This window comes from Dermochelys coriacea, chromosome 1, assembly GCF_009764565.3.
Source record: "Dermochelys coriacea isolate rDerCor1 chromosome 1, rDerCor1.pri.v4, whole genome shotgun sequence".
In the NCBI taxonomy this organism is placed as follows: Eukaryota; Metazoa; Chordata; order Testudines; family Dermochelyidae; genus Dermochelys; species Dermochelys coriacea.
In genome coordinates this window covers 15,166,945-15,194,672 of record NC_050068.2, presented here as the reverse complement: position 1 = coordinate 15,194,672, position 27,728 = coordinate 15,166,945, and the positions used below count along the sequence as shown (strand labels likewise).

At 48.9% G+C, this 27,728-nt stretch overlaps 1 protein-coding gene across 4 annotated transcripts in view; it reads left to right on the top strand.

Annotated features, from left to right (window-relative positions):
* INTS4 (integrator complex subunit 4) overlaps positions 1-13,558 on the top strand; it is a 67,254-nt gene extending 53,696 nt beyond the window's left edge. For 3 of the 4 annotated variants that reach the window (XM_038401961.2, XM_043504079.1, XM_043504080.1), the window contains exons 18-24: positions 771-901; positions 2,129-2,188; positions 7,435-7,594; positions 7,860-8,003; positions 8,798-8,918; positions 10,401-10,590; positions 13,322-13,558. In XM_038401961.2, the coding sequence (XP_038257889.1) occupies positions 771-901; positions 2,129-2,188; positions 7,435-7,594; positions 7,860-8,003; positions 8,798-8,918; positions 10,401-10,590; positions 13,322-13,334 (819 nt within the window). In that variant the 3' untranslated portion in view covers positions 13,335-13,558. Of the gene's footprint in view, positions 1-770; positions 902-2,128; positions 2,189-7,434; positions 7,595-7,859; positions 8,004-8,797; positions 8,919-10,400 lie in introns of all 4 variants that reach the window. The other variant, XM_038401971.2, reaches the window with a different exon arrangement.
* Positions 13,559-27,728: the final 14,170 nt, after the last annotated feature.

Genomic DNA, 27,728 nt, shown 5'->3' with positions numbered 1-27,728 from the left:
CTTTCTTATATTGTAACTTGGTGGTACTTGAGTTCAATATGAAGTGCTACTTGCAGAGAAGTTAACAACCTTCATTAATAAGCTAAGCACTTCTCCAATTTATTTGTGCACATTTTATATGCTACATTATTTGATTATAGTGGAACATCATAAATGGGATAACTTATTCCCTAAATTTTGAACTATATATTTTAGAGAATCCAGAACAACATGTATGTTTGGTTTAGTAGCTGAAGCTTGAAATTGAACATGGAGCATTCCTGACTGTAAAGTTGATTGCAAGAGCATTGGACACTTTTTAAAAATCAAAATCCAGACAAACCTGAAACTACCCATTTAGATCTTAAACTCGAACAGGGTCTTTGCGGGTGCTGTTTTCTGCTTACAGTAGGATAGTACAAGAGGTTTCAGGACAATTATTACAGGAGTGGGTTAATGGGCACAAAAAGCTTACATTGTGGGTGGTTTGAGAAAGGATGCAGGGAGAGATGACCTCAGGAAAGAGAGAGGGATGGGTGAACAGCACATAGACACCTCCTGTGAACATCCTTGTTTTTGGAAGGTTTCATGCATTGTATTGTTTTTAATTTATTTAGGGCTAGATTCTGATCCCCCTTACACATGTTGGGTACTACCTTATTCCATGAATAGTTCAAGTGAAATTATGAGACTGAGATGCATGAGTAAAGGTCTCTGACCCTGGTGACCATACCCGCACATCATTTGAACAAAATCTGACCCCATTAATCGCATGTTTTTTTATATTGTAGATTATGGAAGAAACTTACAAAATGGAATTTATGTACAGTGGAGTGGAAAATAGACAAGTGGTCATTATTCACCACATGAGACTGCAAGCCAAAGCATTACAACTTATAGTGACTGCACGTACTACTAGAGGGTAAGAATTACCTGCAGGGGAGGCTTCTTGAATTGGGTTAACTGTAACAATCCAGTTCTCTCAAGCTTGGTTGCAAATGACAACGATAACTTACATAATCGCATGCAAATAACGGGTGTGTTGAGAATGAGATGGTTTCTTCATTTATCTTCAAAGCACCTGCTGAGCTGCACAGCATAAAGTCAAGTTATGAACTTGCTAGGACTGTACAATGCATTTGGGTTTTTTCCTCTGACACAAGGATATGAAATACATATCTAATCACTTCTAATTTGATGGGGCATCATTCATTTTAGATCTGAAAAGTTGGAGTTTATTTAAATAGGAAAATGTCAGATGCATATTAAAAAAGAATACCCATCATATTTATATTAATGGCTTACCCTGTAAGCTTGATAATGAGTCTTTTCTGTTAGAAAAGAAAAAAAAATCTTTTGACTGATTTATTTTTGCAGTGGATGTTTTAGGCACTAGTATTGCAAATACTTAAGCATGTGCATAACTTTGATCAGATGAGTGGCTATGTTTAGTTCAATTTGATTATTCAAGTGAGTAAAGTTACACACGAGTTTGCTGAATCAGAGCCTTATGTTATGTCTGTACTGGAGCTGGAAGGTGTATGAGACATACCTGCAGTAGCTCTGATCAGGTTGGTGCACTAAAAATGGAAGTGTAACTATCGTGGCATGATGGAAGGGACTAGCCATCCCAAGTACATACCTGTTCAAGATGCTAACTACGTACTTGGGCAGCTAGACCCTCCCACTGCTCACGCTGCCATGGTTACACTTGGATTTTTAGTGTGCTAACTCAATCAAAGCTAGTGCAGATATGTCTCCTCAAGCTGGAATGTACACCTTCCAGGTGCACTGTAGACATAGCCTCAGTTTTTCATGGTTAGGGCACAATATTAGGAGGCTGGGTTTTTAGTTTTTATTTCCAACTGTAACACAGAGTTGCCTTGGGAAGTCACTTAACCTATTTGCTTCTCAGTTTCCCATGTTACAATGGGAAGTTAATACTTTCTTCACAGAGGTAAAGAATCTGTTATACGCAAAGATTAATTTCATGAAACTATCATGCTGGCCTCTCATCTTTAAGATCTTGCACTTTCCACAAGCGCAGGATATTCCAAAATCTCTAGATACTTTTATAATGCTGGTAGGATTATAGCCAGTTTTTTAATTGGGGGGGGGGAATAAAATGAACCTTTTATCTTCATTTCAGAGTGGAACCCCTTTTTGGAATGTGTGAAAATTTTTTACAGGAAGTGGATTCTTTTCAGAGGTGAGTGTCCCATTGCTCTTTCCCTTTTAATAAAATATATAATATCAAGAACATTGATACAAAATCGTTTCTCAAGAAACTTGAAAATAAACATGTTATATGTAATTAATAATCTCAAATAGACTGTGTCAAACTAATCTTAAACTTTTAAGATATGTGATTCTAAAAAATAAAAAAAAATCCAAAATTGCATAGTATAGAAATATTCTGCTCTCTATCTACACAATGGGTTTCATCTTTGATATCTGGCTTTCTTTGCAGTTCTTATTGCCACCAGTGAGATCTGTGCATATAGGGCCTGATCCTGCACTTATTGAACTCAATTAGATCAGTTGTGTAGAATTGGGGTCTTAGCAAAAATAGAAAAGAACCATGTAAGGAGAGGATCACTGCACAGTTCCAAAAACAGAATCCCTCCTTTCTCCCCTGTTTTCTTTAATGAATGCACCATATAGATTATTGAAAAGCTTCTTATGGCTTGTAGCAAATGCCCCAAGATCATAATCATTTCAGATTATTAGCTAACGGATTTAAAAATCTTCTGCAGTTTTTGGCTTCTAATAGGCTGACAGTTTATTTCTCCAATTTTTAATGTGGCTATCACTGTGGTATCTGTGATTGTCCACATGCATTCCACTTCTGGTATACATGTGCCAGATGAGATTTTTTTTTGGAACTTGGGGTTGTGCCTGCATGCTGGATGTCCTTGCCCACCACACATCCATGGGCATAAAAACAGAATGAGCCCAACTGTCCCTCAGTTCCTTTTTACCATCCATGGCTGCAAGACAGAACCCCTGCAATGTCCACTTCTCTGCACACTGTGCGACTTTACTGAGTGTATATATAATGGGGGGGAGGGGAGAAGACACTACATTATGTTACACTAGTATGAATAAAACCCCTCTTATTAGTGTTATGGACTTCCCTGTATGGCTGCAATCAAGCCTTTTGGGTTCAAAACTTGCTCCTGTTGCTGCTCCTTCAAGATGATAGAGAAAGTCAGAGAGGCTCATCTTAACTTTTTCTCCTGGATGCTCAGCAAGCGCCGCCTCAGAAATGGAAAGCCTGAACAGGCCTCTTCTGTGAGTACTCTAGGAAGAACACTGGCAAGTGGAGGAGCACTTGATCCAAGGAGTGGTTTCCTTTTCTTCGCCAGATGAAGGAGTTAGTCCTCTCCACTTCCACTCAACCTGATGGTTTCAAAACAGTTCAGAAACTTGTATGACATATGGTAGATAGAGTAGAAATCCCTGTGGAGGTATTGCAGGAGAAATAACATAAGCTTCTTGACATTCTACTCTCCTCCATGCCCAGAAGGCTGGCCTTGCCAATTAATGTTGGAACCAGCAAAAAAAAAATTATGGTAGACCCTGGCATCTATGGCACCTTCCTCAAAAAAGGCAGATATGCACTATAAAATATCTTCAGGTGGGCTTGACTATTTGTATGTGCACCCAGTTTGTGGGACTTGGTAGTAGCAGCTGTGCATGAAAAATCCAGATAGCAGGGACCCCCAAAAGTGACTCAAAGAGAAGGATCTGAAAAAATCAGATTTACCTGGGAGGAAAAAATAATCCCCATTGAGCCTGCAAATTACCAAGTGTTCTTGTCAAAAGTAGATTTACATTAATTGGGACATGGCATCACAATTGACTGAACACTTTCCTCAAGAAAATAGGGAGGAACTGTTATCTCTTGTAGTTGAGGAACATTGGGTGGCTCATGTATCACTGCAGGCAGCATTAGATACTTTGGATACTGCAGCATGCTCCATAGCCACCTTCATTGCCATGCACAAGAGTTCGTGGTTACAGTCTTCTAGAATACTGAGAGAGGTCCAGACAACAGCTGAGGACCTCCTATTTGAAGGTTGTGACCTGTTCAGTGCTAGAACTGATGAAGTACTGCGGTCTCTGAAAGATTTGAGAGCCACTCTCCATTCCTTGAGTCTGCGTGCCAGCACCTAAGCATACTGGGTAACAAAACTACTCTAGACAAAGGCCCTCCGCGTGTTACAGTAGAACCTCAGAGTTACGAACCACAGAGTTACGAACTGACCAATCAACTGCACCCCTCATTTGGAACCAGAAGTACGGAGTCAGGCAGCAGCAGAGACCAAAACAAAAACAAACAAAAAAAAAGCTAGTACAGTACTGTGTTAAATGTAAACTGCTTAAAAAAAAAAAAGGCAGCCTTTTTCTTCTGCATAGTAAAGGTTCAAAGCTGTATTAAGTCAATGTTCAGTTGTTGTAAACTTTTGAAAGAACAACCATGATATTTTGTTCAGCGTTACGAATGTTTCAGAGTTCCAAACAATCTCCATCCCGAGGTGTTCGTAATTCTGGGGTTCTCCTGTATAATTGACAAAGATCATCAGAGCCACTGAGGAAGAAGCAGAAGGCCTACTGCCTCTTCCTCTGCTAATGCACACAGCATGTCCCCCTCACAGCAGCAAGACTGATGCTGCTGTCAGGAGCTTCACAGAGCTTTGGAGGATCTGTACCCTTTCCCACCTGCCACCCCTTCTAAGTCTGAGAGCACTGGAAAGAGTTGCTTCTGGAATTCGGAGGAGAGATGGGTTTTATGCACGTTATTTTCTAGTCCCAAAGAAGGTGGGTTGTCATCCAGTGCCACACTGAAGATGTCTCAGCAAGTTCATCAATCATTTCAAATTGAGGATAGTAGCTGTCGCTTCCATAATCCCATCCTTGGATCCCCAAGACTGGTTCGCTGCTCTCTATTTACAAGACACACACTTTCACATATCAGTGCATCCAGCACACAGAAAATACCTGAGATTCCATGTGGACGCTTTCCACTACCAGTACAGTGTTCTGCCCTTTGGTCTTTCAACAACACGTGAGGTATTCATCAAGCGCTTGGCAGTCATGGCAGCTTACCTCAGGAGACAAGGGATCCCCATATATTCGCACTTTGACAATTGTCTCATTCAAGGAAGATCACCATAGCAGGTGGTTGATTCCTTTCACCTGATCCTACATCTTTTCACCACACTGGGTCTCCAGATCAACAAAGAAACGTTATCACTGTTGCTGACCAAGAGAATGGCTTTTGTGGGGGCAGTGCTAGATTCCATATTGGCAAAGGCTTCTCTGTGTCACAGGAGAGATTCAGGACCAAGGAAGATCTCATCAACCAACTGTAGGCTCACCCACAAATGTCAGTAAGAATTTACCTCAGACTCCTGTGTCATATGGCTTCCTGGACTTACATCACATAGCATACCAGATGCCTCTCATGAAAGGGTAGTTGAAATCTTTGTATTTATGTAGCAGAGATCAGTCCCCCAAGGAGTCCTCTCATTCCGTTGATGGAAACACTCTCTGCTGCTGTGCAAAAGAGTACTATTTTCTCCAACTCTACCTACCAGGATGCTGGTTACAGATGCCTCAGTGCTGTCTTTGGGAGTTCACCTTAGACCACCTTCAGAGCCAGGGCCTCTGGATTGCCAAAGAATCTCATCTGCACAAAAATGTTCCAGAATGTAGAGCTATTTGTCTAGTGTGCATGGCATTCCTACCCATGCTACAGGCACGATCAGTACAGATGATAGATAACACATAGCAATGCTTTATGTGAACAGCCAAGGAGGAGCATGGTCATCTCTGCTTTGCCAAGAAGCTGGTTAATCTCTTGAACTGTGCATTCATCACCAAATCATGCCAGTAGGTATGCATCTACCAGGCTTGCAGAACTTCCTTGCTAATGGATCATCATATAATTGATCCTGCAGAGCAACTTCCATAGGTGGGGATACCCAACAGTAGACCCATTTGCTTCAGACTGGAACAAGAAATGCCAAACATTCTGCTCGTGGTGAGGTCTGTGCCCAGGCTCCTTGTCAAATGCTTTTTCTCATCTCGTGGACTCCAGGGATAACTTGTGGCTTCCAAGATCCTGTTAATGTCAAGAGGCTTAAGTTTCAGAGTAGCAGCCGTGTTAGTCTGTATTCGCAAAAAGAAAAGGAGTACTTGTGGCACCTAATTTGTTAGTCTCCAAGAGGCTTAAGGAAACTCAAACAATTCAACAGTAATAATCAGGCTAGCACTAACTTGACCCCGGCAGTTTCAGTATTTAGACTGAATGAATCTATTAACTCAGCCCCCGACAACATTACCTGTCTTGCCACATGTGATCTCTCAGAACAGAGGTCAGCTCTTACATCCAGGCCTAGCATTGTTGCATCTGACAGCGTGGTTAACTACTATTAAAAGAAGCTGCTCAGCTGAGGTCCGGAATATATTGGCACGTAGCAGAAAGGACTCTACTAAACTGACCTGCGCAGGAAAACAGAAGAGGTTCTCTATTTGGGCAGCACAACACTGTTTCCTTTAGAAATCCCAATTCCTATTTATTAGCTATCCCTAAAGCATTCAGAGCTATCCATTAACTCTGTAAGGATACGTTTAGAGCAGTCTCAGCACATCCTCCTGTTTAGAGTCACCTTTTTTTTCCCACCACCCTGCAATAACTAGATTCTTTAAGGACTATATTCATGTGTCTCTTCCTGCTCTCCCCCATTCCTTTCGTGGAATCTTAATATAGTCTTAGTTTGGTTAATGGAGTCTGCTTTTGAGCCCCCTAGAAACGTGTTCTGTTTAATATCTATCTATGAAAACTGTCTTTTTATCAGCTGTAACAGCAGAGGAAATTCAGGCCCTCATGGCTGGTCCACCCCAAAAGACAAAGTGACCCTTAGGCTTTCTCCTAGGTTTTTTACTAAAATTGTCTTTGATTTTTCATTTGAATCAGATGTTCTTTCTTACATGCCAGCCAAGGGGAAGCCAAACTGCTCACCCTTGATGTGGTTAGGGTTATTTCCTGTTACATTGACAGAAAAGACCATTCACAGAAGCTCCCCCAAGAGGTTTGTAGCATTTGCTGATAGGGTGAAATGTCAGGCAGTATCTACCCAGTTTAAATGACTATCTAGTTGCATTAGTCATGCGATGATTTAGCTAGATTAGATCCACACAGGCAGGTTAGAGCCCATTCGGGCTGGGCTCAGGCAGCTTCTCTGAGAAGCATACCAATTTTTTCTAATGCTGAAACTGAGCTTGAAACTTGTCCATTTATTCTGATATTTTTAGAATGTTTCTATTGTCACGATAGAGATAATAAGATAAAGCTGAAGCAATAAGTGGTTTGACTGAGCAGCAGAGTCTCATTGAATGACTGTAATAAGCATTTGATTTTTGTTCATATATTTTTAACACACACAGATGTTTTATTTCTGAACTGCCCCATATGCAAGACAGCTTTGTGGATAAGCTGCTGGATTTAATGCCCAGACTTGTGACCTCCAAGCCTTCAGAAGCGGTGAAGATCCTACAAACAACGCTACGCCAGAGCACCTTCCTTCACCTTCCTCTCCCAGAGCAGGTCAGTAATCCATAGAGGAATGAAGAGCAGCCCCAGGTTCTAGGATTAACCCTGTCCTGGTGGAGCAGGAGGCTTTTATGGCCTATTCGGCTGGCTAGTCATGAGGGATATTTCTTCAGATATTGCACAGTGTTTCTAGGACTGTCCTCAAAAAGTTAAGGAGCTTGAATAATTTTTAGATAGTGTCAAGAATTTTTAAAAGGTTACATCGTGTTTTCTTAGATGTTTGTCTTGTCCTTTCCACCCTCCTCCATTTTCCTCCCAGATCCACAGAGCTACTGCAACTATTATTGAACCTGCTGGTGAGTCTGATAACCCTTTGAGATTTACGTCAGGACTAGTGGTGGCATTGGATGTCGATGCAACTCTGGAACATGTGCAGGACCCTCAGAGCACAGTTAAAGTTCAGGTAATGAGTGATTCTTCCTAAAGGGAAACAAGAAAGTAAAGACTTTGAAGAGAAGTTTGCATTTTCCCCTGATGCGCACCATAGCAATATTAGTATTTCTAAATTATAAATAATTGTATACTTTAGTAGCAGTGAGGAATTTTTTTGTATAGCTAAACACAACAGTACGTTTAGAGACTGGCCTGACCCACAGAGTCCAGATCTTCACTTACCCAGAGATTGTAAGAGTTTGGTTTGAGCCCATCTCTTCTTACATAACGAAGAGGAACTTCAGGTATGATATATCAGATCATAACACTGGTCTGTCAGGAACACTGTCATGCCACTCTCAGATTGCAGACTCTTCAAATGGTACCACCCTTGTATTCAAAAAGCACCTAGCACGTTGTGGACATTAGCAGAAACAACTAATAAACGCCAATAGAAAAGTATGTACATCCCAGTGGGATGAATGAAATTATGGAAGCGGAAGAGGCTCTTCTCAAGTATATATAAAGGTATAAGCCCATTGCTCTCCTTTGAGATAAGTAACTAAACTGCAGGAAGGGAATTATTTTTTTAAATGTCACCAAGAGGATGCGTGTGGTGCAGGGGAGAGTGCCACCTTCAATATATTTTTTGTATACCATGGTCCTGAATGGCTGGGTATAGCCAGTTAAACTAGAGGATATGGAATCTCATCAACAAGGTAAGCTATGCATTCCTTCCTTCCTAGTGGTAGCAAAAAAGTACCCCCATAACGTGTAAATTTCAAGTACAGTAAATGTTGGATTGTTTTGCCTCTTTTTCCATAGGTATTATATCCAGATGGACAGGCACAGTTAATCCACCCTAAACCAGCTGACTTTCGAAATCCTGGTCCTGGAAGGCACAGATTGATAACTCAGGTTTACCTTTCTCATACTGCCTGGACAGGTAAGGAATAATCTGTATGAGTTCTTATGCTTAAATGTTGCTGTATCTTTATAAACAGGAATGTATCTTGTTCTACCTCAGTGGTTTGGTACATAGAGTGCATCTCACACACATGAGAGAACCTTTTTGGAGGGTTTCTGTGGATTCTGCAATTACCATTGCCTCCTCCCACTGAGCTTCCACATCCTTGAGGAATCTCCTTAGTATCTGCTTGACCCTGCAGGTACTTGCACTCCTCTGGCTGACAGATGCTATTATTGTTAATTAACCAGAGGGGCTGCTGTTTGACACAACTCCTTCATGGACCTTATAGCCTTTAGAATGGGACACCAGAAACTAAACTGGGGTCACCCCTCTCAGCACAGAACATTGGCCCAAGACCTCAGAATGTACTGAGATCCTGGAAGACTGGAGAAGGGCTAACGTAGTGCCTGTAAAAGGGGGAGAAGGAGGAGCCAGGGAACTATAGACCAGTCAGCCTGACCTCAGTACCTGGGAAGATTTAAATCTCAGGAAAAATCTCCTCACTGTAAGAACAGTAGGACAGACACCTAGGGAAGTTGTGGAAGCTCCTTCACTGGAGGTTTTCAAAAGGAGGCTGGAGAGCCATCTGTCTTGGATGGTTTAGACACAACAAATCCTGCATCTTGGCAGGGGATTAAACTAGATGATCCTTGTGGTCCTTTCTCACCCTTTGATTCTAGGATTCTACTATTCTAATTTAAATGCAAGCAGTCATGTTAAAATGATCCTGGTAATTTGTTGGTCTAGGTCATGGCAGACAACTTCTGGAACTGTGTGTACCCTACATAGTAAATGTACTGCTGATTTATGTTTACACTCTTCTATCCCAGGGGTTCTCAACCTTTTTCTTTCTGAGCTCCCCCCCATGTGATTAAAAATTCTGTGGCCCACCAGTGCCGCCACAACTGGTTTTCTGCATATAAAAGCCAGGGCTGGTGTAAGGGGGTAACAAGCAGGGCAGTTGCTTGGGACTCCATGGCACAGCGGGCCCCACAAAGCTAAGTTGCTCGGACTTTGACATCAGCCCCAGGTGGCAGGGCTCAGGGCCCTGGGCTTCAACTCTGAACAGTGGGACTTCGGCTTTCTGCCCGGGGCTCGGGTGAGTCTAACACTGGATCTGCTTGGTGGACTCCCTGAAACCTGCTCGTGGCCCCTAGAACCGTGGTTGAGAACTGCTGCTCTATGCCATATAAAAAGGCATTTATCTCTGATGAGATCTGTGAGTTTGATATTAATGTTCAATATTACTTGGCTTTTCATTTGCAAAGTGCTTCAGCAACTGGTAATATGGGGCTCTAGCGTCTAGACCACCAACACAGAGGTAGGATGTGTCCAATGTCTGACACCAATACAAGCTCAATCATATGAAAATTCACTTTCTGCTTGGTATTTTGTTGTCCAGTCAATCTGCCGACTGTGTATTGTATTAGTTAGTTGGTTTGTTTTTTTTCTTTTCAGAGCCATGTCAGATTGAAGTGAGGTTACTACTGGCGTACAACTCCAGTAGGAGCAAGGCGTGCACTAGACTCTCAAAATCCACCTGGATTGACAGCATGGAGGCTCTTCCACCGTCTGAATGTGGCATTGAGGGAACCATAGCATTCAGCAAACCTGTCAAAGTGTATATAATGCCAAAACCTGCCAGACGGTGAAGTCAATCACTAATAGACTTTATTTGTGGGATTGTTGGGTTATATGTAAATGAATTGCTATGCTCAAGATAGTGAATCAGACCAAAACAGTGTTACCTTTTAAATAAATAAATAAAAAAGGGTACATCAGAAGAAGACAAAATAATGAATGGCATCCCCTATCAAAAAGATGGTTGATTTTTATAAAATATACCAGTTTTTGCAGATGGTTGTGAATGGTTACATTGAATACACAAATGGTTACATTCAGTACACAGACATTTCTAAATCAAAGCAACAAAAACAAAACAATTTCTAATTAAGATTGGCATTCCCTCCATTAATAATCTAACTGGGCCAAATTTTGCAGTCCTTAGTTCCTACCTAGGCAAAACACCCAGTGGCTTCCATGGGAGATTTTTCCTGAGTGAGTGGTAGGTACAGCTGGCAATATTTATTATGCAAATATATAGTAAGGATGTAGATGCATATTACAGTCTTATGACGATAAATAAGGCAGAGTTTTAGGAATGTCTAGAATGTGTATTTGTGCATTGGTCCTTGTATGTCCAGTAAAAATCCTTCTCTAAAGAGCTGTCATGCTGGTGCAGGAGGTACTTAGTTATATAACTTGGGCTGGCTTACGCCTTGTGCACTGTATTGAAGTTAGTGGCATTGCATGGAATATTAATCCATGCCATGTTTGAGGTGGTGTCTGTTTTTAAAACAAAAAATCTGTCACCAACAATGAGACTTTATTTTGCAGACTTAGGGTGATTACCTAACATAGCAATGCAACAGCCGTGTAAAATCAGTGACTTACTTTCCTTTCCCTAAAATGATAGGGAGGCAATATATATTTACCCAGTGAACTTAAACTCCTCTTCTCAACTTTGTTTTGTGTCTCTCCGTATGAAGAATGTGTGCCAGTGGCACAGGCTTCAGAGTTAATAGCTGTTTTGTTCCAGCATAATGCAGACTGTTGCTGGAGTCTTGTGCTGAGCTTATCTTGCTATGGTTAGATAATTAGCCTTCTAGTTTGTGCAACTCTGCATCAGTTTTGATAGTCAATGGTGTTATACCAATAAAATAAAAACCAGCAGATCTTATTAAAGGGGAAAAGGCAAAATGCCACATTGTGAATACAGAAAGAATCATAGTAAGCAGTTAGTTATAGCTATAACATTCTGTTCAATTTCATATTTATTCACACATTCATTCATACACATACACACAGGTTCTGCTAGGTTGTTATCATAGTTACCAGCCTTAGAGTTGCTCATGCCAAGCCACTGGCCAGGTGGCCTGGTCACGAGGAGGGAGAAGGGCCATGTCAGATGCTCATCTGACGCTCCTGGAAGTTGGTTTGCAGAATCAGACCCCAAAGTTCTCACTTTCTAGAGTCCATTTTTATAGGAATTTCTTCCTATGCCAGTCTATGGGAATTGCTTCATCATGCTGTTGCTGAATCAATCAGCAGATGGCACATTCCTGACGGCTCCGTGCTACCAGATGTTATCTTGTTCTTTGGTTCTCCCATTCTTGAGGCTGTTGGGTGGATTCCAGTCTGCCCTCCAGGGGTCCTGTGGTTATTTCCCCTTGACGCCTTCTTCAGCCGATGGACACTGGATTGTTAGGCTGGCACTTCCCTGATCATTGAGTTATCCACACCAAGCATCCATCTGCATACATCCTCTATCTCTATTTTAATCACAGTTGTTAACAAAGAGAGATGAATACAACAAAAGGGCAGGGAGTCTCTGGGTGCTGTTTCTGTTGTTACAGAGTATTGCTTTGAGTCTCGCTCTGTGTGAATAGTTGTTACAAAGAATTGCTTTGAGAACAGACTCTGTCTTAGAATGTACTAGCACAATTAGTAGCTTGCAAGTTCCACACACAGAGGGAGAGAAACAGTACAAAAAACCAAGAGACCTCTTAATTAGTAATACCCTGGAATTTAAACTATGAGGAATCAAACTCATTTGTGATTTTAATACAGAACTTCTTTAATACGATCCAACACAGGAACTCTAAGATCTTCTTCAATAGCTGGTCATAGTCAGTTAAGTAATATTGAGCTACATTGTGCCTATCCTTTGAGCAGGTACGCAAGTGGTAGAATCAAAGGCATAAGGAGATTTACCTAAGGGACAGGCACAGTTTGCAGCCCTTCAGTCAAGGAGCAGGAGGATTGTTCTTGGCTCATGTCCACTGCCCCATGCTCTGGGAGGTGTTACACTTGCCTGAGAGATGCTTCTGTTGGGAAAGTGTCTCTGCACGGCTCTGTAACGCAGGGCCATGCCTCCTGTGATTTTCAGCGGTGTCTGATAGGATTTACTGGAAGCACTTAGCCCAATAGCCAAATGTTGCCTGTGTTCATCAATTATTTGTAAAAATGTGCATTTGTAGCAAGTAAACTGAAGTGTTAAGAGATGCTTTTTCACTTGCATACAAATTAACGTAAATAATTTTGCATAAAACACCCTTTAAGTGTGCTTTTCTACAATAAAACTGAAACCCCAACCTAGCCAGTTTCTATTTATTATAATAGTTAATATGTATTGCTGTAGGGGTTTGTGCTAATGATGAGAGGTCACTACTTGTTTAGACTAAGATATTGGCATGCTTCAGAAGTTGAGGCACAAAGCCAAATGCGTGTAACCACTCAGCTGTATTAGGTATTCCTGAATTAAACCTCACTTCGTAACATTATTGCTCTTACAAATTGTTTTTATATTTCACCTTTAGGGCCCTGGTTTGAAAACAGCCTGCGTCTGTAGCAACAGAGTTACCAGCTAACTGCTGTATGGCGGCCTAAGTTCAGTTCCCAGCGGACAGGGTTTGATGTACATCTCTTATTATGAAGCTGTGTCCTGGGCAAATTCTTGATGTACTGAGCTACCTCCTTACAGATGTTCTTACACTTGTTTTACACTTCGGCAATATTTGTATAGTTTGTCATCCCAATAAAAAATTTGGATTCAATTTATGTCCATATTATAAAAGCCACCACAACTGATATCCTCTCTGGCAGTTGGAGCTGAGAATCCAAGGACTGAATGAGCGATGGAGAGTGAACTACCCGATCAACCTTAAAAGCTGTCCTGTCATGTAAGGGTGAAGCCTGTTGTTGGGCAATAGAAGGAAGCTTTTGACAGCTACTGCCTGTCTTTCATATAAACCATCGTGTTCCATTGTTAGTGAGATGCCTTGCATGAGTACTGTATTTGGAAAGGGGGGAAAAAGTTACTTTTGCTGTTCTGGGGCTAAGAAGCTCTGAGCTATGGATAGCCAACTGGTTTAGGACCATTGATTAATCAGATTCTCCCTTCTGGAAATGTCATATTGTAAATGGAGAGCTGGGCATCATTTTCTTATAGCTAAGCATTGTAATGAAAATGTTCTGATTAACTCAAGGAAGGTAATGACATGATTGGGAATCCCTTATTCTTGCTCTGGGCTAATGTTAACAGTCAGCTACATGGTATGTAAAATATGAGACCAAAGTGTCCTTTCCTTCCCACCCTTGCCCATCTTGGTAAGGAACAAGGGTCAGATTTTCAAAGGTATTTAAACATCTACGAATGCAGATAGGTGCCTAGTGGGATATACAAAACGCACCAAATGTGTCTCTTTAAGCACCTAAATATCTTCGAAAATCTGGCCCTGAAAGACATTGGCAAAACTACAGATCTGTAAAATCATAAAACTTCAGAAGGAGAATGAAGATCCAATAGTTTGTTCCCTTGCTTCCTACTGTATGTTCACCAGTTCTAAATGATTCAACCAATGGGACTTCCTCTGTCCTTGTGAGATTATTCCACATCCACTTAGTCCTTAAAGTCTTCCTGGTGCTCATCTTCTATTTTCCTTTCATTTCATTACTCCTAGTTCCACCTCATTGCAAAATCTTAAGGAATTCTCTCTTGGGTGTCTTCTGCCATTCAAACAGATGGCAACTAATCTTCTGTCATTGTTTGGCTCAGCTACGGCTGGTTATACACAGGTCACCTTTAAAAACCCAAGTCAATTGCTGTAGCTCCAAATATTTTTTTGTTACACTGGAATTTAGAAAAGAGCGTCTACGTCTTTCCTAGCATCAGTTTGACAGAACTGAGTATTGCCTATCATAGAGCCGGAGGAACTGTAGCATGCCTGTGATTTTACTTTGACTCTCCTACTGCCTTGTTTGCACTGCACATTCAGTTATTTTATAGTTTACTATCAGACCTCATTTTCTTCTGGTGCTGTTGCTTTTCTAGGCTTTTCTCTCCCAGTTAACCTGTTCTGAAGATTATTTTCACCCAGATGTTATCTTACACTTTTCTGCACAGACTTCTGATCTGTCCAGGTCCTCCTATTATGTCTTTCATTTTATGAGTGTTCTTATAAAACTTCCTGCTAACTTACTTAACATATCAAACTATTTCTTTTAGGATATTGGCTCTGTCTTTTTTTTGTATTTGATACTATTCAGGGTAAATTTTTTCTGGATCCTTTTTCTCCTCAGCTCTGAGACATTTAGGCTCTCATCCTGGGATATGCTGGAGACAGTTCAGACTTTTCCAAGAAGCATTGGGACTTGGCCATACCACTTCTGGAGTCATGGCAGACATTGTGCTTTCAGTCCTTCAGCTCTCCGACCTTATTTGTGGACCCTCCAGTTTGGGGACCCCTACCCTGGTGCAGGCTAAGAAAAGAGATGGATCTCTTCTGGGGATGAGCAGCCTTCCCATAAGTGGGAAAAGAGAACCAAAAAGGCCAGGCATGCACACACATGTGCAGCTCCGATCCTCCTCTTCAGTGAGCTCTAGCTCCTTCGTGGAAGAAGGGGCACTTGGTTTCAGATCACAGTAACACTGAGCTAGATAAGAAGGAGAAGCTTTTCCTGGTGTGACAAAGTTCCTCCTCTGCCTTGGTGGGTCCTGTGCTTATTGGCGGATTTACTCGCTTCAGAGATTCACGACAGACCTCAATTTGGCCACTTTTGTTAGTGGCTCAAACCTGCCGTTCACTCTGCTAACCTCATCACTGGCAAGCATGGGAAAAAGGAAAAACAACAAGTCCCACAGTCTCTGCTGATCCACTGTGTGTCGGGGAACAGCCCAGAGACCTTCCTCTCTGGTGGAACCCACAGTCCAGGTCAACTCCTCCTGTGTCTGTGTGATCTCCTGTGTGATCAGGAGTTGGGAGGTTTGGGGGGAACCCGGGCCCACCCTCTACTCCGGGTTCCAGTCCAGGGCCCTGTGGACTGCAGCTGTCTAGAGTGCCTCCTGGAACAGCTCCACGACAGCTCCAACTCCCTGGGCTACTTCCCCATGGCCTCCTCCGAACACCTTCTTAATCCTCATCACAGGATCTTTCTCCTGGTGTCTGATAATGCTTGTATTCCTCAGTGCTCCAACAGTCCACGTTCTCACTCTCAGCTCCTAGCGCCTCTTGCTCCCAACTCCTCACATGCATACCACAAACTGAAGTGAGGTCCTTTTAAAACTCAGGTGCCCTGATTAGCCAGCCTGCCCTAATTGATTCCAGCAGCTTCTTAATTGGCTCCAGGTGTCCAAATTAGCCTGCCTGCCGGAATTTGTTCGAGCAAATTCCTTCTTGTTCTGGAACTGCCCGTTACCTTACCCAGGGAAAATGGACCTGCTTAATCTGGGACTAATATATCTGCCTTCTAACACTCTCCTATAGCTGGTCAGGACTGCACTGGGTCTCTGCAGGGGTCCTCCATCTACCCCTGGAGGAGGGAGGGCAGGGCCTGAAGGGTCTCCGCACTCAGGTCTGTGACTTCCGCCTCCAGGCCCTGCAGAGGCTCCCCTATGGTGCTGGTGATGGAGCATATTGGCACACGCCTTCCTGCGCCGCCTCTGGGGGCTCCGATATAACCGGCAGCTCTTTTATCTCCATCCGAGAGGTCTTCCACGAGACCTCTCCGGGCTGCCAGTCTTCTACCAGGACCTCCTCCGGACCTGGAAACTGTTCACAGCGACCAGGTCCGTGGTGGCCTCCGTGGGGGAAGATCTCCTGGCGGAGCCCCTGCTACACAACCCCCAGCTCCGTGTGCAGGTGGCGGAGTCCCCCTTGGTGCGCCAGAGGTTGGTCCTGGCAGAAGTCACCAGAGTCTGAGACCTCCTGGACTACGACCGGGGAGACGGGCTGGATCCCCTGACGCTCGCTCAGCGCATGGGGCTCTCCAGACCTCGTACCCCCCTGTGTGTACTTCAGGAGGTGAGAGCCGCTTTGCCACCCGCTGCTCGGGTTTACCTCAACCGGGTCCTAAGGGAGGGCGTGCCCCGCCCACCCTCCAGGCCGGGCCCTCGGACCTTTTTCATCAGGCCCCTGCTCCGTGGACCCGATTGACCCCCCCCCCCCCACCATGAGCCAGCTACATGAGCTGCAACCGGTCCGTTTCCAGACCGCGCCAAGGAAACATCTATAGACACTCGTGCTCCACGCCCTTCACGTCCTCATCCTCGCATCCCGCCCTGATACAAAGTGGCGGGACTTCCTGCACCCCTAAAGGGTGAGCAGCCCCGGTGGGCCGGCCTCTATTCCACCTTGGTCTCGAGGCCTGCCGGAGATATCAGTTGGCGGCTCCTTCACGGGGCCGTGAGCACAGGTGTGTACTTGGCGCCGTTCATCCCAATCCCGGACACCTGCCCCTTTTGCGGCGTGAGGGAAACCCTGGCGCACGTCTACCTGGAGTGCGCCAGGCTGCAGCCCCTATTCCGGCTCCTCACCAATATTTTGTTAAGATTTTGGTTACACTTTTCCCCTCACCTTCTTATCTATGCACTCCCTGTCCGTGGCCTCACCAAGTCACGGGACCTCCTGGTCAACCTCCTCCTGGCCCTGGCTAAAGTGGCCATCTATAAAACCAGGGTGAAGAGGTTGGCCGATGGAGTCTCCTGTGACTGTGGGGCCTATTTCCGATCCTCCGTCCGTTCACGCCTCCGGGCAGAGTTCCTCTGCGTGGCGTCCGCTGACTCCCTTGATGCCTTTGAGGAACAGTGGGCGCTGTCCGGGGTTCTCTGTTCGGTGTCCCCGTCCGGTTCCCTTCGTTTGACCCTTTGACCGCACCCCTGTCCCTGTTGTTCATTAGTTGTCCCCCGTAATTATTTGGTTTTCCAGGTCCTGGGGATCCCCTTCTTAGGCTGGGGGAGGGTGGGATCCTTTAGCAGTGGGCAGGCTTCACCTGCCCACTTCCTGGATCCCAAAACAAATTCCTTCTAGGCCACAGGACTATAGGAGAGTGAGGGCTGCTGCTCCTGCTGGCACTGCTGCTGCTAGGCCCTTGGCTCTCCCTGCTGCTGTTGCTGCTCCAGCTGCTCCCCTGGCTGGGCCAGACACCACCCCCCCTTCTCTGCTACCTGGTAACTAGCCAGCTGCTGGACCCCCCACCCTCAGGGCTGCTACTGCTCCAAAGGCAGCCCCTTAACGGGGGAGCGTGCTGATCTGCTCCCCAGAGGAGGGAAGGGAGGGGCCCCAGCCACAGCCATTGCTGTTGTGGACACCACCACCACCACCTGACAGGGGTCCTTTCTGCCTGCCCAGACCACCACCTGGAGTTCCTAGAGCTGCTGCGGAATCTGCTGCCTGGAGCAGCTGAAGCCCCGAGGAGGAGAAGGGGACCATCTACCACTAGGGGAGCACCTAGAGACTGTGCAGACCACCGTGGAAGTGGCCTTTTGAACTGAGTGTCTTTCGAACTGTGCTCTTGTGGTGGGGATCTTGACTGTGTTTGTGAGGACGGGGTGTGGTGTGGAGCTGCCCCCTGATCTGTCTGTGTCCCCCGCCACCACCATTGCTCCCTCCACCGGCTGTATACTATCTGCCTCTGCTTCTGCCTCTGGACTCAGCTGCTTGCTTGGCTTGCCACGTCCTATTTCCACCCTTTGGGCCAGAAACAGCAGCCAGCCCAAACTGATTTTGTGCAAGTGCACGTGCCCCCGCCCCTGGACTGCCCACCTCACAGCTTTGCCCCTTGCTACCTTCCCCATTTGCCCCCTTCAGCCTTCTGCCCCAGCCCACCTTACTAGCTTCAATTTGTTGGCCTGCCCCACGCATTTCCCGCTGCAGCCTTTGGTGCTTTGCCCTGCCCCAACCGCTGAAGCTAGCCCCTTGGTTTCCCTGCCCTAACTCCAGCCCGCTTAGCCTCTTGCTCTGTGCGCCCATACCCCCTCCCATGCACTTGTGCCACTCCCCTTTTTAGTTTAAATCCTGCACCACAATGCTGTTGTATCCCCCCCTCCCCTAGTGCAGCTAGAGGAGCCAGAATCCCACTCGGTGTTGGTCATTTGACCCCTAACCCTGGATTGCCCCCCCGTCCAGCCCACCCCCTTTGGCGCCCTCCTCCCCTGCCTGCAGCTGAGTGGGGAGGAGTGGTCGACCTGCTTCCCCTTTTTCCCTCTTCTCCTTCTGGTATCTCCCCTTCCCTCCCTGCTCACGATGGCGGGGGCTGAGATGGGTGGGGCCCCTCACGAAAACCCCACCACCCCTCCCCCGCCTGCCGCCCCGTTGCCCCCCCCCCCCAGTCTCTACCGCTGCAGCCAAACCACCTGCTGCTTCCCTTGCTGGGGCATGGGCAGTGACTGGCACCGGAACAACCTGCCATGTCCCTTGCCCCCTCTGACCCTGGGGGAGCCCCCCGAGCCGGCGGGAAGGGCCCCGCAAAAAAGACCAAGCCCTCCATGGCAGGGGCTGGCCCCACTGCCGCAGCCCTGACATTGGTCATAGCATCCCTCCCTGCTTCTTCCTCCACCAGCTCTGCGGGTGTCCCTCCCCCAGCCCCCAGGGCGTATGCCCAGGTAGCGGCAGCCCCCCCCCACCTGCTGCTACATCATCTCTCCCACCCACCATCTCCGCTACCATCTATAGTGGCCGGGGCCCCTTCCTGACCTTGACCAGGAAGCACGGCGTCCGTTGCCTCCTGGTGCCCGCCTCGCCCCACGTGGAGACCTACGTGCGGGCCTTGGCGAGTGTGGTGGGGCCCACGGCCATTGTGGCGGCCTCAAAAATGTACAGAAAGGTCGTCGTCTTCTTAGCATCGGAGGCTGCCGCCCAGGCTGTGGTGGAGAAGGGCCTGGCGGTGGGGGGCGTGTTCATCCCCCTAGAGCCGCTAGAGGACCTGGGCGTCTGGTTAGTCCTGACCTCTGTCCCTCCCTTTCTTCCCAATGCCGCCCTGTTACCTGCCCTCTCTACCCTGGGGAAACCCATCTCTGTCATCAGCCCTCTTCCGTTGGGCTGCAAAGACCCCGCCCTCCGTCACGTCCTCTCGTTCCGCCGGCAGGTGCAGCTGCAACTGCCACCGGCGGTGCGTGGCGGAGAGGCGCTCGAGGGTTCATTCCTGGGCCCCTACCAGGGGGCCCATTACTGGGTGCATTACTCCACGGGGCACCTCCCCCACTATGCCCAGACGAGCAGGAGAGCCCTGCCTCCGCTGCATGCAATCTGGCGGGGCCTGTGGAGCAGGATGCGGCAGGGACTCCCTCCTTTACTCCAAGACATAGAAGAAGTGGAAGCCGCGATCCATCTCCCAAAGGAGACGGATGCGGGATTGAACAAAGGCACCCTGGGCCAGATGCACTGCTGGGCATAGGAGAGGGCCCGCCCCAGGGGGAATCTTCCCTTCCTCTTGCTGCTTCACTGTTACCCACCCCCGAGTCCCTGAGCCATCGCCTTTGCTCCCTGACACGACCTCTGCTAGCCAGCCCCCAGATGGTCCCATGGAGTCACGTGGCCGGGACCTCAGCCACAGGGGCACTCCTTGTTGGTGTGGAGCAATTGACCTCCTTTACGGATGGGGGCCCTACAGAACATAGTCCATCTGATGCCGGGGCTGCCAAACCCACCATAGAGCCTGCGCCCAGCATTGCTGAGAGCCCCCTCCCCACTCCCAAACCCTTGAGCCTGACCGGGAGGTGCCACCACCCAGCTGCTTGGCTTCTGGAGCCCAGACTCTCATCTCTGTCCCTGCCCTTGTCCCTAACCCCGGCTCTGCCCCGGTGTCAACCCTGTCCCTATCCCCTACATCTCCTATGATGTTATTGCTGCCCCTGGGGCTGTCTCCTTCCCTTTTCCAGCAAATGACCCCCAGGGAGTGGCCTTTGTGTTTCCCTGTCCCGACCCATTAGGGGCTGCTATCTTCCCTCCGCCGCCCCCTATTACCCCAGGGTTCGAGGTGGGCCGGGTGGCGCCAGCCTATCGGGCGTCCGCACCTTGCCTTCCTGTCTCGGTGGGCCACGGGGCTGTGTCAGGGGCCCCGTCAGGGGATGACCAGGAGACAGTAATCCCACCCTCCCCATGCGCTGTGAGAGGAGCTGCGGGAGTTTTTAGAAAATGTCCGTGGCTCTACAGCTTGCTCTCTAGCGACGGGGGGACTTTCATCAGATCCTCCGGGTCGCAAGGGCCCTTATAGGGGAGGGAAAAAGGATCGGGAAGCAGGCTGCTGCAGCCTACCAGTGGGTCCGCAGCTTCCATGACTCGTTACTCACCTAAGGGGTAGGTCATGGTTTGCTGCATGGCCCAATGGGGGCCATGAGTGTCCCTGCTGGCGAGGATCCCCCCCAGCCCTCCTCATGGCACCTCTTACCATTGCAACATTGAACACCCGTGGCTGTAGAATGGGTCTCCGCAGGTCCCAGGTGCTCTCCTTCCTGCGGGAGGGGAGGTACTCTGTGGTCTTCCTGCAGGAGACCCATATGGATCCGGCCACCAAAGACAGCTGGCGGCTGGAATGGGGGGACAGGGTCTACTTTAGCTATCTCACAGTTCGTACGGCTGGAGTGGCAACCCTGTTCTCCCCCGACCTACGGCCCGAGGTGCTGGGGGTTGCCGAGGCTGTGCTGGGTGGCCTGCTGCACCTCTGGGTCCGCATGGAGGGGCTCCTGGTCAACCTCGTATGTTAACGTCTATGCCCCAGCAGTGAGCCCGGAGCAGCTGAGAAGGCATCGCCTTCCTCGGCACCTTGGATCCTCATGAGTGCCTGGTCCTGGGAGGGGACTTTAACATCACCCTTGAGGAGTGGAACCATTCGGCGACGGAGCAGTGCCCAGCCACCATGGCCGTCCTCCAGGAGATAGTCGAACACCACTCCCTGGTGGACTTCTGGCGTGACCACCACACGGATGACACTTCCACATTCACCTTTGTCCGGGTGGAGGGCCATCGGTCGCGCCACTCCCGGTTGGACCACATTTATTTATCACATTTCCACCTTTCATGAGCCCACTCCTCCAGCATCCGGCTGGCCCCATTTTCTGACCATTATTTAGCCACCGTGACAGCCTCCGTCTGCGCGGAGAGGCCGGGGCCGGCCTATTGGCATTTCAACAACAGCTTGTTGGAGGATGTGGGCTTCGTGGCATCCTCCCGGGAGTTCTGGCTGGCCTGGTGAGGGCAGCGGTGTGCCTTTCCCTTGGTGCAGTGGTGGTGGGACCTGGGGAAGGTGCGCGCCCAGCTCTTCTACCGTGACTACACCCGGGGTGCCAGCAGACGGAGGGATGCGCGATAGAGAGGAGAGGAGTCTGACCGCCAGCCCCGAGGATCCGCCCCTCTGCCGAGTGTGCTGGGAGAAGCAGGAGGAGCTCCGGGCCCTCGAGGATCATCTGGCCCAGGGTGCCTTTGTTCAATCCCGCATCCGTCTCCTTTGGGAGATGGATCGCGGCTTCCACTTCTTCTATGTCTTGGAGAAAAGGAGGGAGGCCAAGAAACATGTCACCTGCCTTCTGGCAGAAGACGGCACCCCGCTCACAGATCCGGTGGAGATGTGCGGGAGAGTGAGAGCCTTCTACGCAAGCCTTTTCTCCCCGGATCCGACTGATCCTAACGCTTGCAGAGTGCTCTGGGAGGAGCTCCCGACGGTCAGCACGGGCGACCGAGACCAGCTAGAGCTGCCTCTCACTCTGGCCGAGTTCTCGGAAGCCCTCCGTTGCATACCCACCAATAAATCTCCGGGCATGGACGGGCTGACCGTGGAGTTCTACCGCGTGTTCTGGGATGTCCTCGGCCCAGACCTAGTCACCGTCTGGGCCGAGTCTGCAGAGTGGGGTCCTCCCTCTTTCGTGCAGGCGAGCTGTGCTGGCCTTATTGCCAAAGAAGGGGGACCTCTGCGATTTATGAAATTGGCATCTTGTCTCGCTTCTCAGCACGGACTACAAAGTCGTAGCAAAAGCCATCTCGCTGCGGTTAGGGTCCGTACTGTCGGACATGGTCCACCCAGACCAGACCTATACTGTCCCGGGCCGCAGCATCTTTGACAACCTATATCTGGTTCGGGACCTTTTGGAACTAGGGTGTGTAGGGATGGTCTGTTGTTCGCCCTCCTGTCCTTGGATCAGGAGAAGGCATTTGACAGGGTGGACCACAGGTATCGCCTGAGCACTCTGCAGGCATTTGGCTTCGGACCCCAGTTTGTGGGTTTTCTCTGGGCGCTGTACGCCTCCGCAGAGTGTCTGGTCAGGCTCAACTGGACCCTGACCGAACCGGTCAGCTTCAGGCGAGGAGTACGGCAGGGGTGCCCCCTCTTGGGCCAGCTGTACGCTCTGGCGATCGAGCCCTTCCTCTTTCTCCTCTGCAGGAGGTTGACAGGGTTGGTGCTGCAGGAGCTGGAGGTGCAGCTGGTTCTGTTGGCGTACGCTGATCACATGCCCCTCGTGGTCCAGGACCTGGGCGATTTGGTGCGGGTGGAGGCTTGCCAGGCCATCTATTCAGCAGCCTCCTCCTCCCGGGTCAACTGGGTCAAGAGCTCTGGCCTGGTGATCGGAGATGGCTGGCAGGTGAGCACGCTCCCACCCACACTTCAGGCCATCTGGTGGAGCGCGGGTCTGCTGTGCTCTATCTCAGCGTTTACCTTTCTGCCATGCATCCCTCTCCGCCGGAGAACTGGCACGATTTAGAGGGCAGGGTGGTAGAGAGGCTCCGGAGATGGACAGGACTACTCCGGTGCCACTCCCTTCGAGGGAGAGCGCTGGTGCTTAATCAACTAGTACTGTCCATGCTCTGGTACCGGCTCAACACCCTGGTCTCGGCCCCAGGTTTCCTGGACACCCTCCGGACATCGATTCTGGAGTTCTTTTGGTCAGGACTACACTGGGTCCCTGCAGGGGTTCTTGATCTATCCCTGGAGGAGGGGGGGCAGGGCTTGAAATGTCTGCACACTCAGGTCCATGTCTTCCGCCTCCAGGCCCTGCAGAGGCTCCTTTTTGGTGCAGGTAGCCCGGCGTGGAGTGTATTGGCGCACGCCTTCCTGTGCCGCCTCCGGGGGCTCCGATAAAACCGGCAGCTCCTTTATCTCCATCCAAGAGGTCTTCCGCGAGACCTCTCCAGGCTGCTGGTCTTCTACCAGGACCTCCTCCGGACCTGGAAACTGTTCACAGTGACCAGGTCCGTGGCGGCCTCCATGGGAGAAGTTCTCCTCGCAGAGCCCCTGCTACACAATCCCCAGCTCCGTGTGCTGAGTCCCCCTCGGTGCACCAGAGATTGATCCTGGCAGAAGTCACCAGAGTCTGAGACCTCCTGGACTATGACCGGGGAGACTGGCTGGATCCCCTGGCGCTTGCTCAGCACATGGGGCTCTCCAGGCCTTGTACTCCCTGGCGCGTACTTCAGGAGATGAGGGCCGCTTTGCCGCCCACTGCTTGGGTTTACCTCAACCGGGTCCTGCATGAGGGTGCACCCCGCCTACCTTCCACCCCAGGCGCCCTGCCCCTTCACCTTGAGCCAGCTGCACGATCTGCAGCTGGTCTGCTTCCAGACTGCGCCAAGGAAGCATCTCTACACGCTAGTGCTCCACACCCTTCATGTCCTCACCCTCGCATCCCGCCCTGACACAAAGTGGCGGGACTTCCTGCCACCCCTAGAGGGTGAGGAGCCCCAGTGGGCCAGCCTCTATTCCACCTTGGTCCCAAGGCCCACCGGAGATATCGGTGGCTCCTTCACGGGGCCGTGAGCACGGGCGTGTACTTGGCGCGGTTCATCCCAATCCCGGACACCTGCCCCTTTTGCGGCGTGAGGGAAACCCTGGCGCACGTCTACCTGGAGTGCGCCAGGCTGCAGCCCCTATTCCGGCTCCTCACCAATATTTTGTTAAGATTTTGGTTACACTTTTCCCCTCACCTTCTTATCTATGCACTCCCTGTCCATGGCCCCACCAAGTCACGGGACCTCCTGGTCAACCTCCTCCTGGCCCTGGCTAAAATGGCCATCTATAAAACCAGGGTGAGGAGGTTGGCTGATGGAGTCTTCTATGACTGTGGGGCCTATTTCCGATCCTCCGTCCGTTCACGTATCCGGGCAGAGTTCCTCTGGGCGGCGTCCACTGACTCCCTTGATGCCTTTGAGGAGCAGTGGGCGCTGTCCGGGGTTCTCTGTTCGGTGTTCCCATCCGGTTCCCTTCGTTTGACCCTTTGACCACACTTCTGTCCCTGTTATTTCATTAGTTGTCCCCCGTACTCGTTTGGTGTCTAGGTCCTGTGGATCCCCCTCTTAGGCTGGGGGGGGGTCCTTTAGCAGTGGGCAGGTAGAGAGACCTCCTGGGCTGGGTAGAGAGACTTTGAGTTAGCTGCGCTCACACTAATGTGCTGAAAATAGCACTGTAGATGTGGCTTGGGTGGCAGCTCAGGCTTCACCTGCTCACTTCCCGGATCCCAGTAGGAACGCTCTCCTGTAGCCATCTGGCCTCACCCTGTCACACTGGATATGTTTGAAGCAGTGTAGATGAACGTAGTGGCCACCATGGAAAGCCAGCCAGAGAGAGGCTGAGTGGCCTAAAGCCAAGGGCAGATAACCTCCTCTTGAAAACTAAACCAACAGGCTGTCCCCCTTCATAGAGGTCATTAGGGAGGAGTGTGAAGCAGCTGCCAAAAGGAAATAGATGAACTGACAGGTTGTGAGATTCTCCAGGGTTTCTGGTAGCCCCATCTGATCCTTCCCAGGTTTGACGCATCAATGGCATTCCTTGTAAAACACAGCAATCTGTTGGGGAGGGGTGGTTACTTCCCCAAAGACCCCACAGAGAGGAAGATTTTAGAAGCCCTTCACACATCCTCAGCAACTCTTAGAACTTCCCTGGCATCCATGTGTTTTTTTCTAGAGCCAGGATGTCTTGGTGTAACTGCTTCCCAAGCCTTGCTCTCAAACCATGATGAATTCAAGTCAATACTGAGGAAAATACTCGCTCCTGTGTCTGTGGCAGATGGATGTGGGAGCTCCATGAGGCTGGCAGCTAACAAATCCTCTATTTCATTTTGCCTGAAAATAAACTCAAAAGTAGTGAGAGATTAAACCCTAGGTGTTTGGCTAGCTCTGAGATATTCTCAAAACACTCCTTTTTCTCTTGGTTACGAGGAGCCTTCACAGGGTACAGTGGTGCAGAGAAGGGGTAATGCAGCACTGGTCCTGATATGGCATGTGTGTGTGCGTGTGACTTGTCCTGCCTCTCCCTGCTGCCTGATCCTGCACCTTGCCTCACAAAGATAAGCAATGTGTAGGCTGAGCTGCTCAGTGGCAGTAGGAACTGGGATGGAGACTTGCTGGCACTGAGCCCAGAAGCAGCTCTGTGCTGAAGAATTTTCTGGGGTGGGTGTTCACAGCCTGCTGGGAGGCAGACTCTCTCGCTAGCTGTGGTGGAGAGGGGAGGTGGGAGGGAGGGAGCAGAGAAGCCGTTTGTGGTTGAGAGCCCTGTCCTGAGAGTTCATACCTGTAATGTGGGATTTGAGCTGTTTGGCTTTTGAAATAGAGCCTGTTTTTTGGACAGAAATCACAATTTAACAAAGCTGCCCACGTGGGATGTTTAAGGAAGCCTGGCCTAATTAATGCTTCATCAAAAGCTCCAAAAGTGCCCTGTTCTCTACACTCCCCCTGAAGCTCTGGTATTGGCCGCTCTCCGAGACAGGATACGGGGGACCTGCTGAACCATTGGTCTGACCCAGTGTGGCAGTTCTTACATTTGTAGTGTGGTTAGTTGACACAATGGACATGTCATCCCTGCAGCTGCAAGTAATCCTCCTGGGCTGGATAGAGAGACTTGTGTTAGCTGCGCTCACGCTAATGTGCTGAAAATAGCACTGTAGACGTGGCTTGGGTGGCAGCTCAGGCTAGACACCCAGGGGATGCGATGGCTTTCAGAGCCTACACCTCAACATCCACACTGCTATTGTTAGCATGTTAGCTCAAGCCTAGCTAGTGCCAGTCTGTTTACTGGGGCTGGGAGGCTCACTCCCAGCTGCAGCATTGACATACCCAATGGGGCCTGATCCAATGACAATTCAGCCAGCTGGTGGCTGGCCTGTGTGTAAGGGATGGCAGGGAAGTTACAGATTCTGTGACTTTGACTTCAGCTGTTAGCGACTTTGGCCGGGGCTGGGGCTGTGTCCCCCTCACTCGTGGCTTTGGCTGGAACTGGGGCTGGAGCTGTGTGCCCCTCTGCTCCCTGTGGCTTCAGCCGGGGCCAGAGCTGGGCTGTGCGTCCCCTTGCCCCAGTGGCTTCAGCCGGGGCTGTGTGCCCGCTGCTGCGGTCCAAGCTGGAGCTGTGTACACAGGGCTTCGGCAGGGCCTGAAGCCAGGGCTGTGGCTGTCAGTCCCTCCAATGGGGATCCAGGTGTCATTTACCCCCTTCCGCCCTCTCTGCCCCGCTATTTTTAGTAAAAGTCACTGGCAGGTCAGAGCTCCTGTGAATTTTTGTTTATTGCCCACCATCTGTCCATGACATTTCCTAAAAATAACAGTGACAAAATCTTAACCTTACCTATGAGGCAGAAGTCTGGCCTAATTAGTAATTATGTGGACTGCTACAGTCACTTTTTGTGGGGCTGAAGGTAACAGCCACCCCTGCTGACTCACATCACAACTGGGATCCTAGAAGCTAGGGATGGAAAAGCTCTACTAGACTAGATGACTTATGCATGACTTGCGCTAATGCAGGAACTTGGTCACAATGGCAGGGGATGCAGTCTAACTGTATAGGAAATCTACCTCCCTTTCTTACCACCAGATTCAAAGGGATGAAAGTTACTCAGAGAGGAAACTTAAGATGGCTGCAGCATAAAGGTAAAGTACAGTGAAGGCATCTGATGGAAGTCAATCAGGCAAAAGTAAAAGGAGCTAACTATCCCAAATACCATGATGGGAATGGAGCACACTGCAGCAGTTTGAG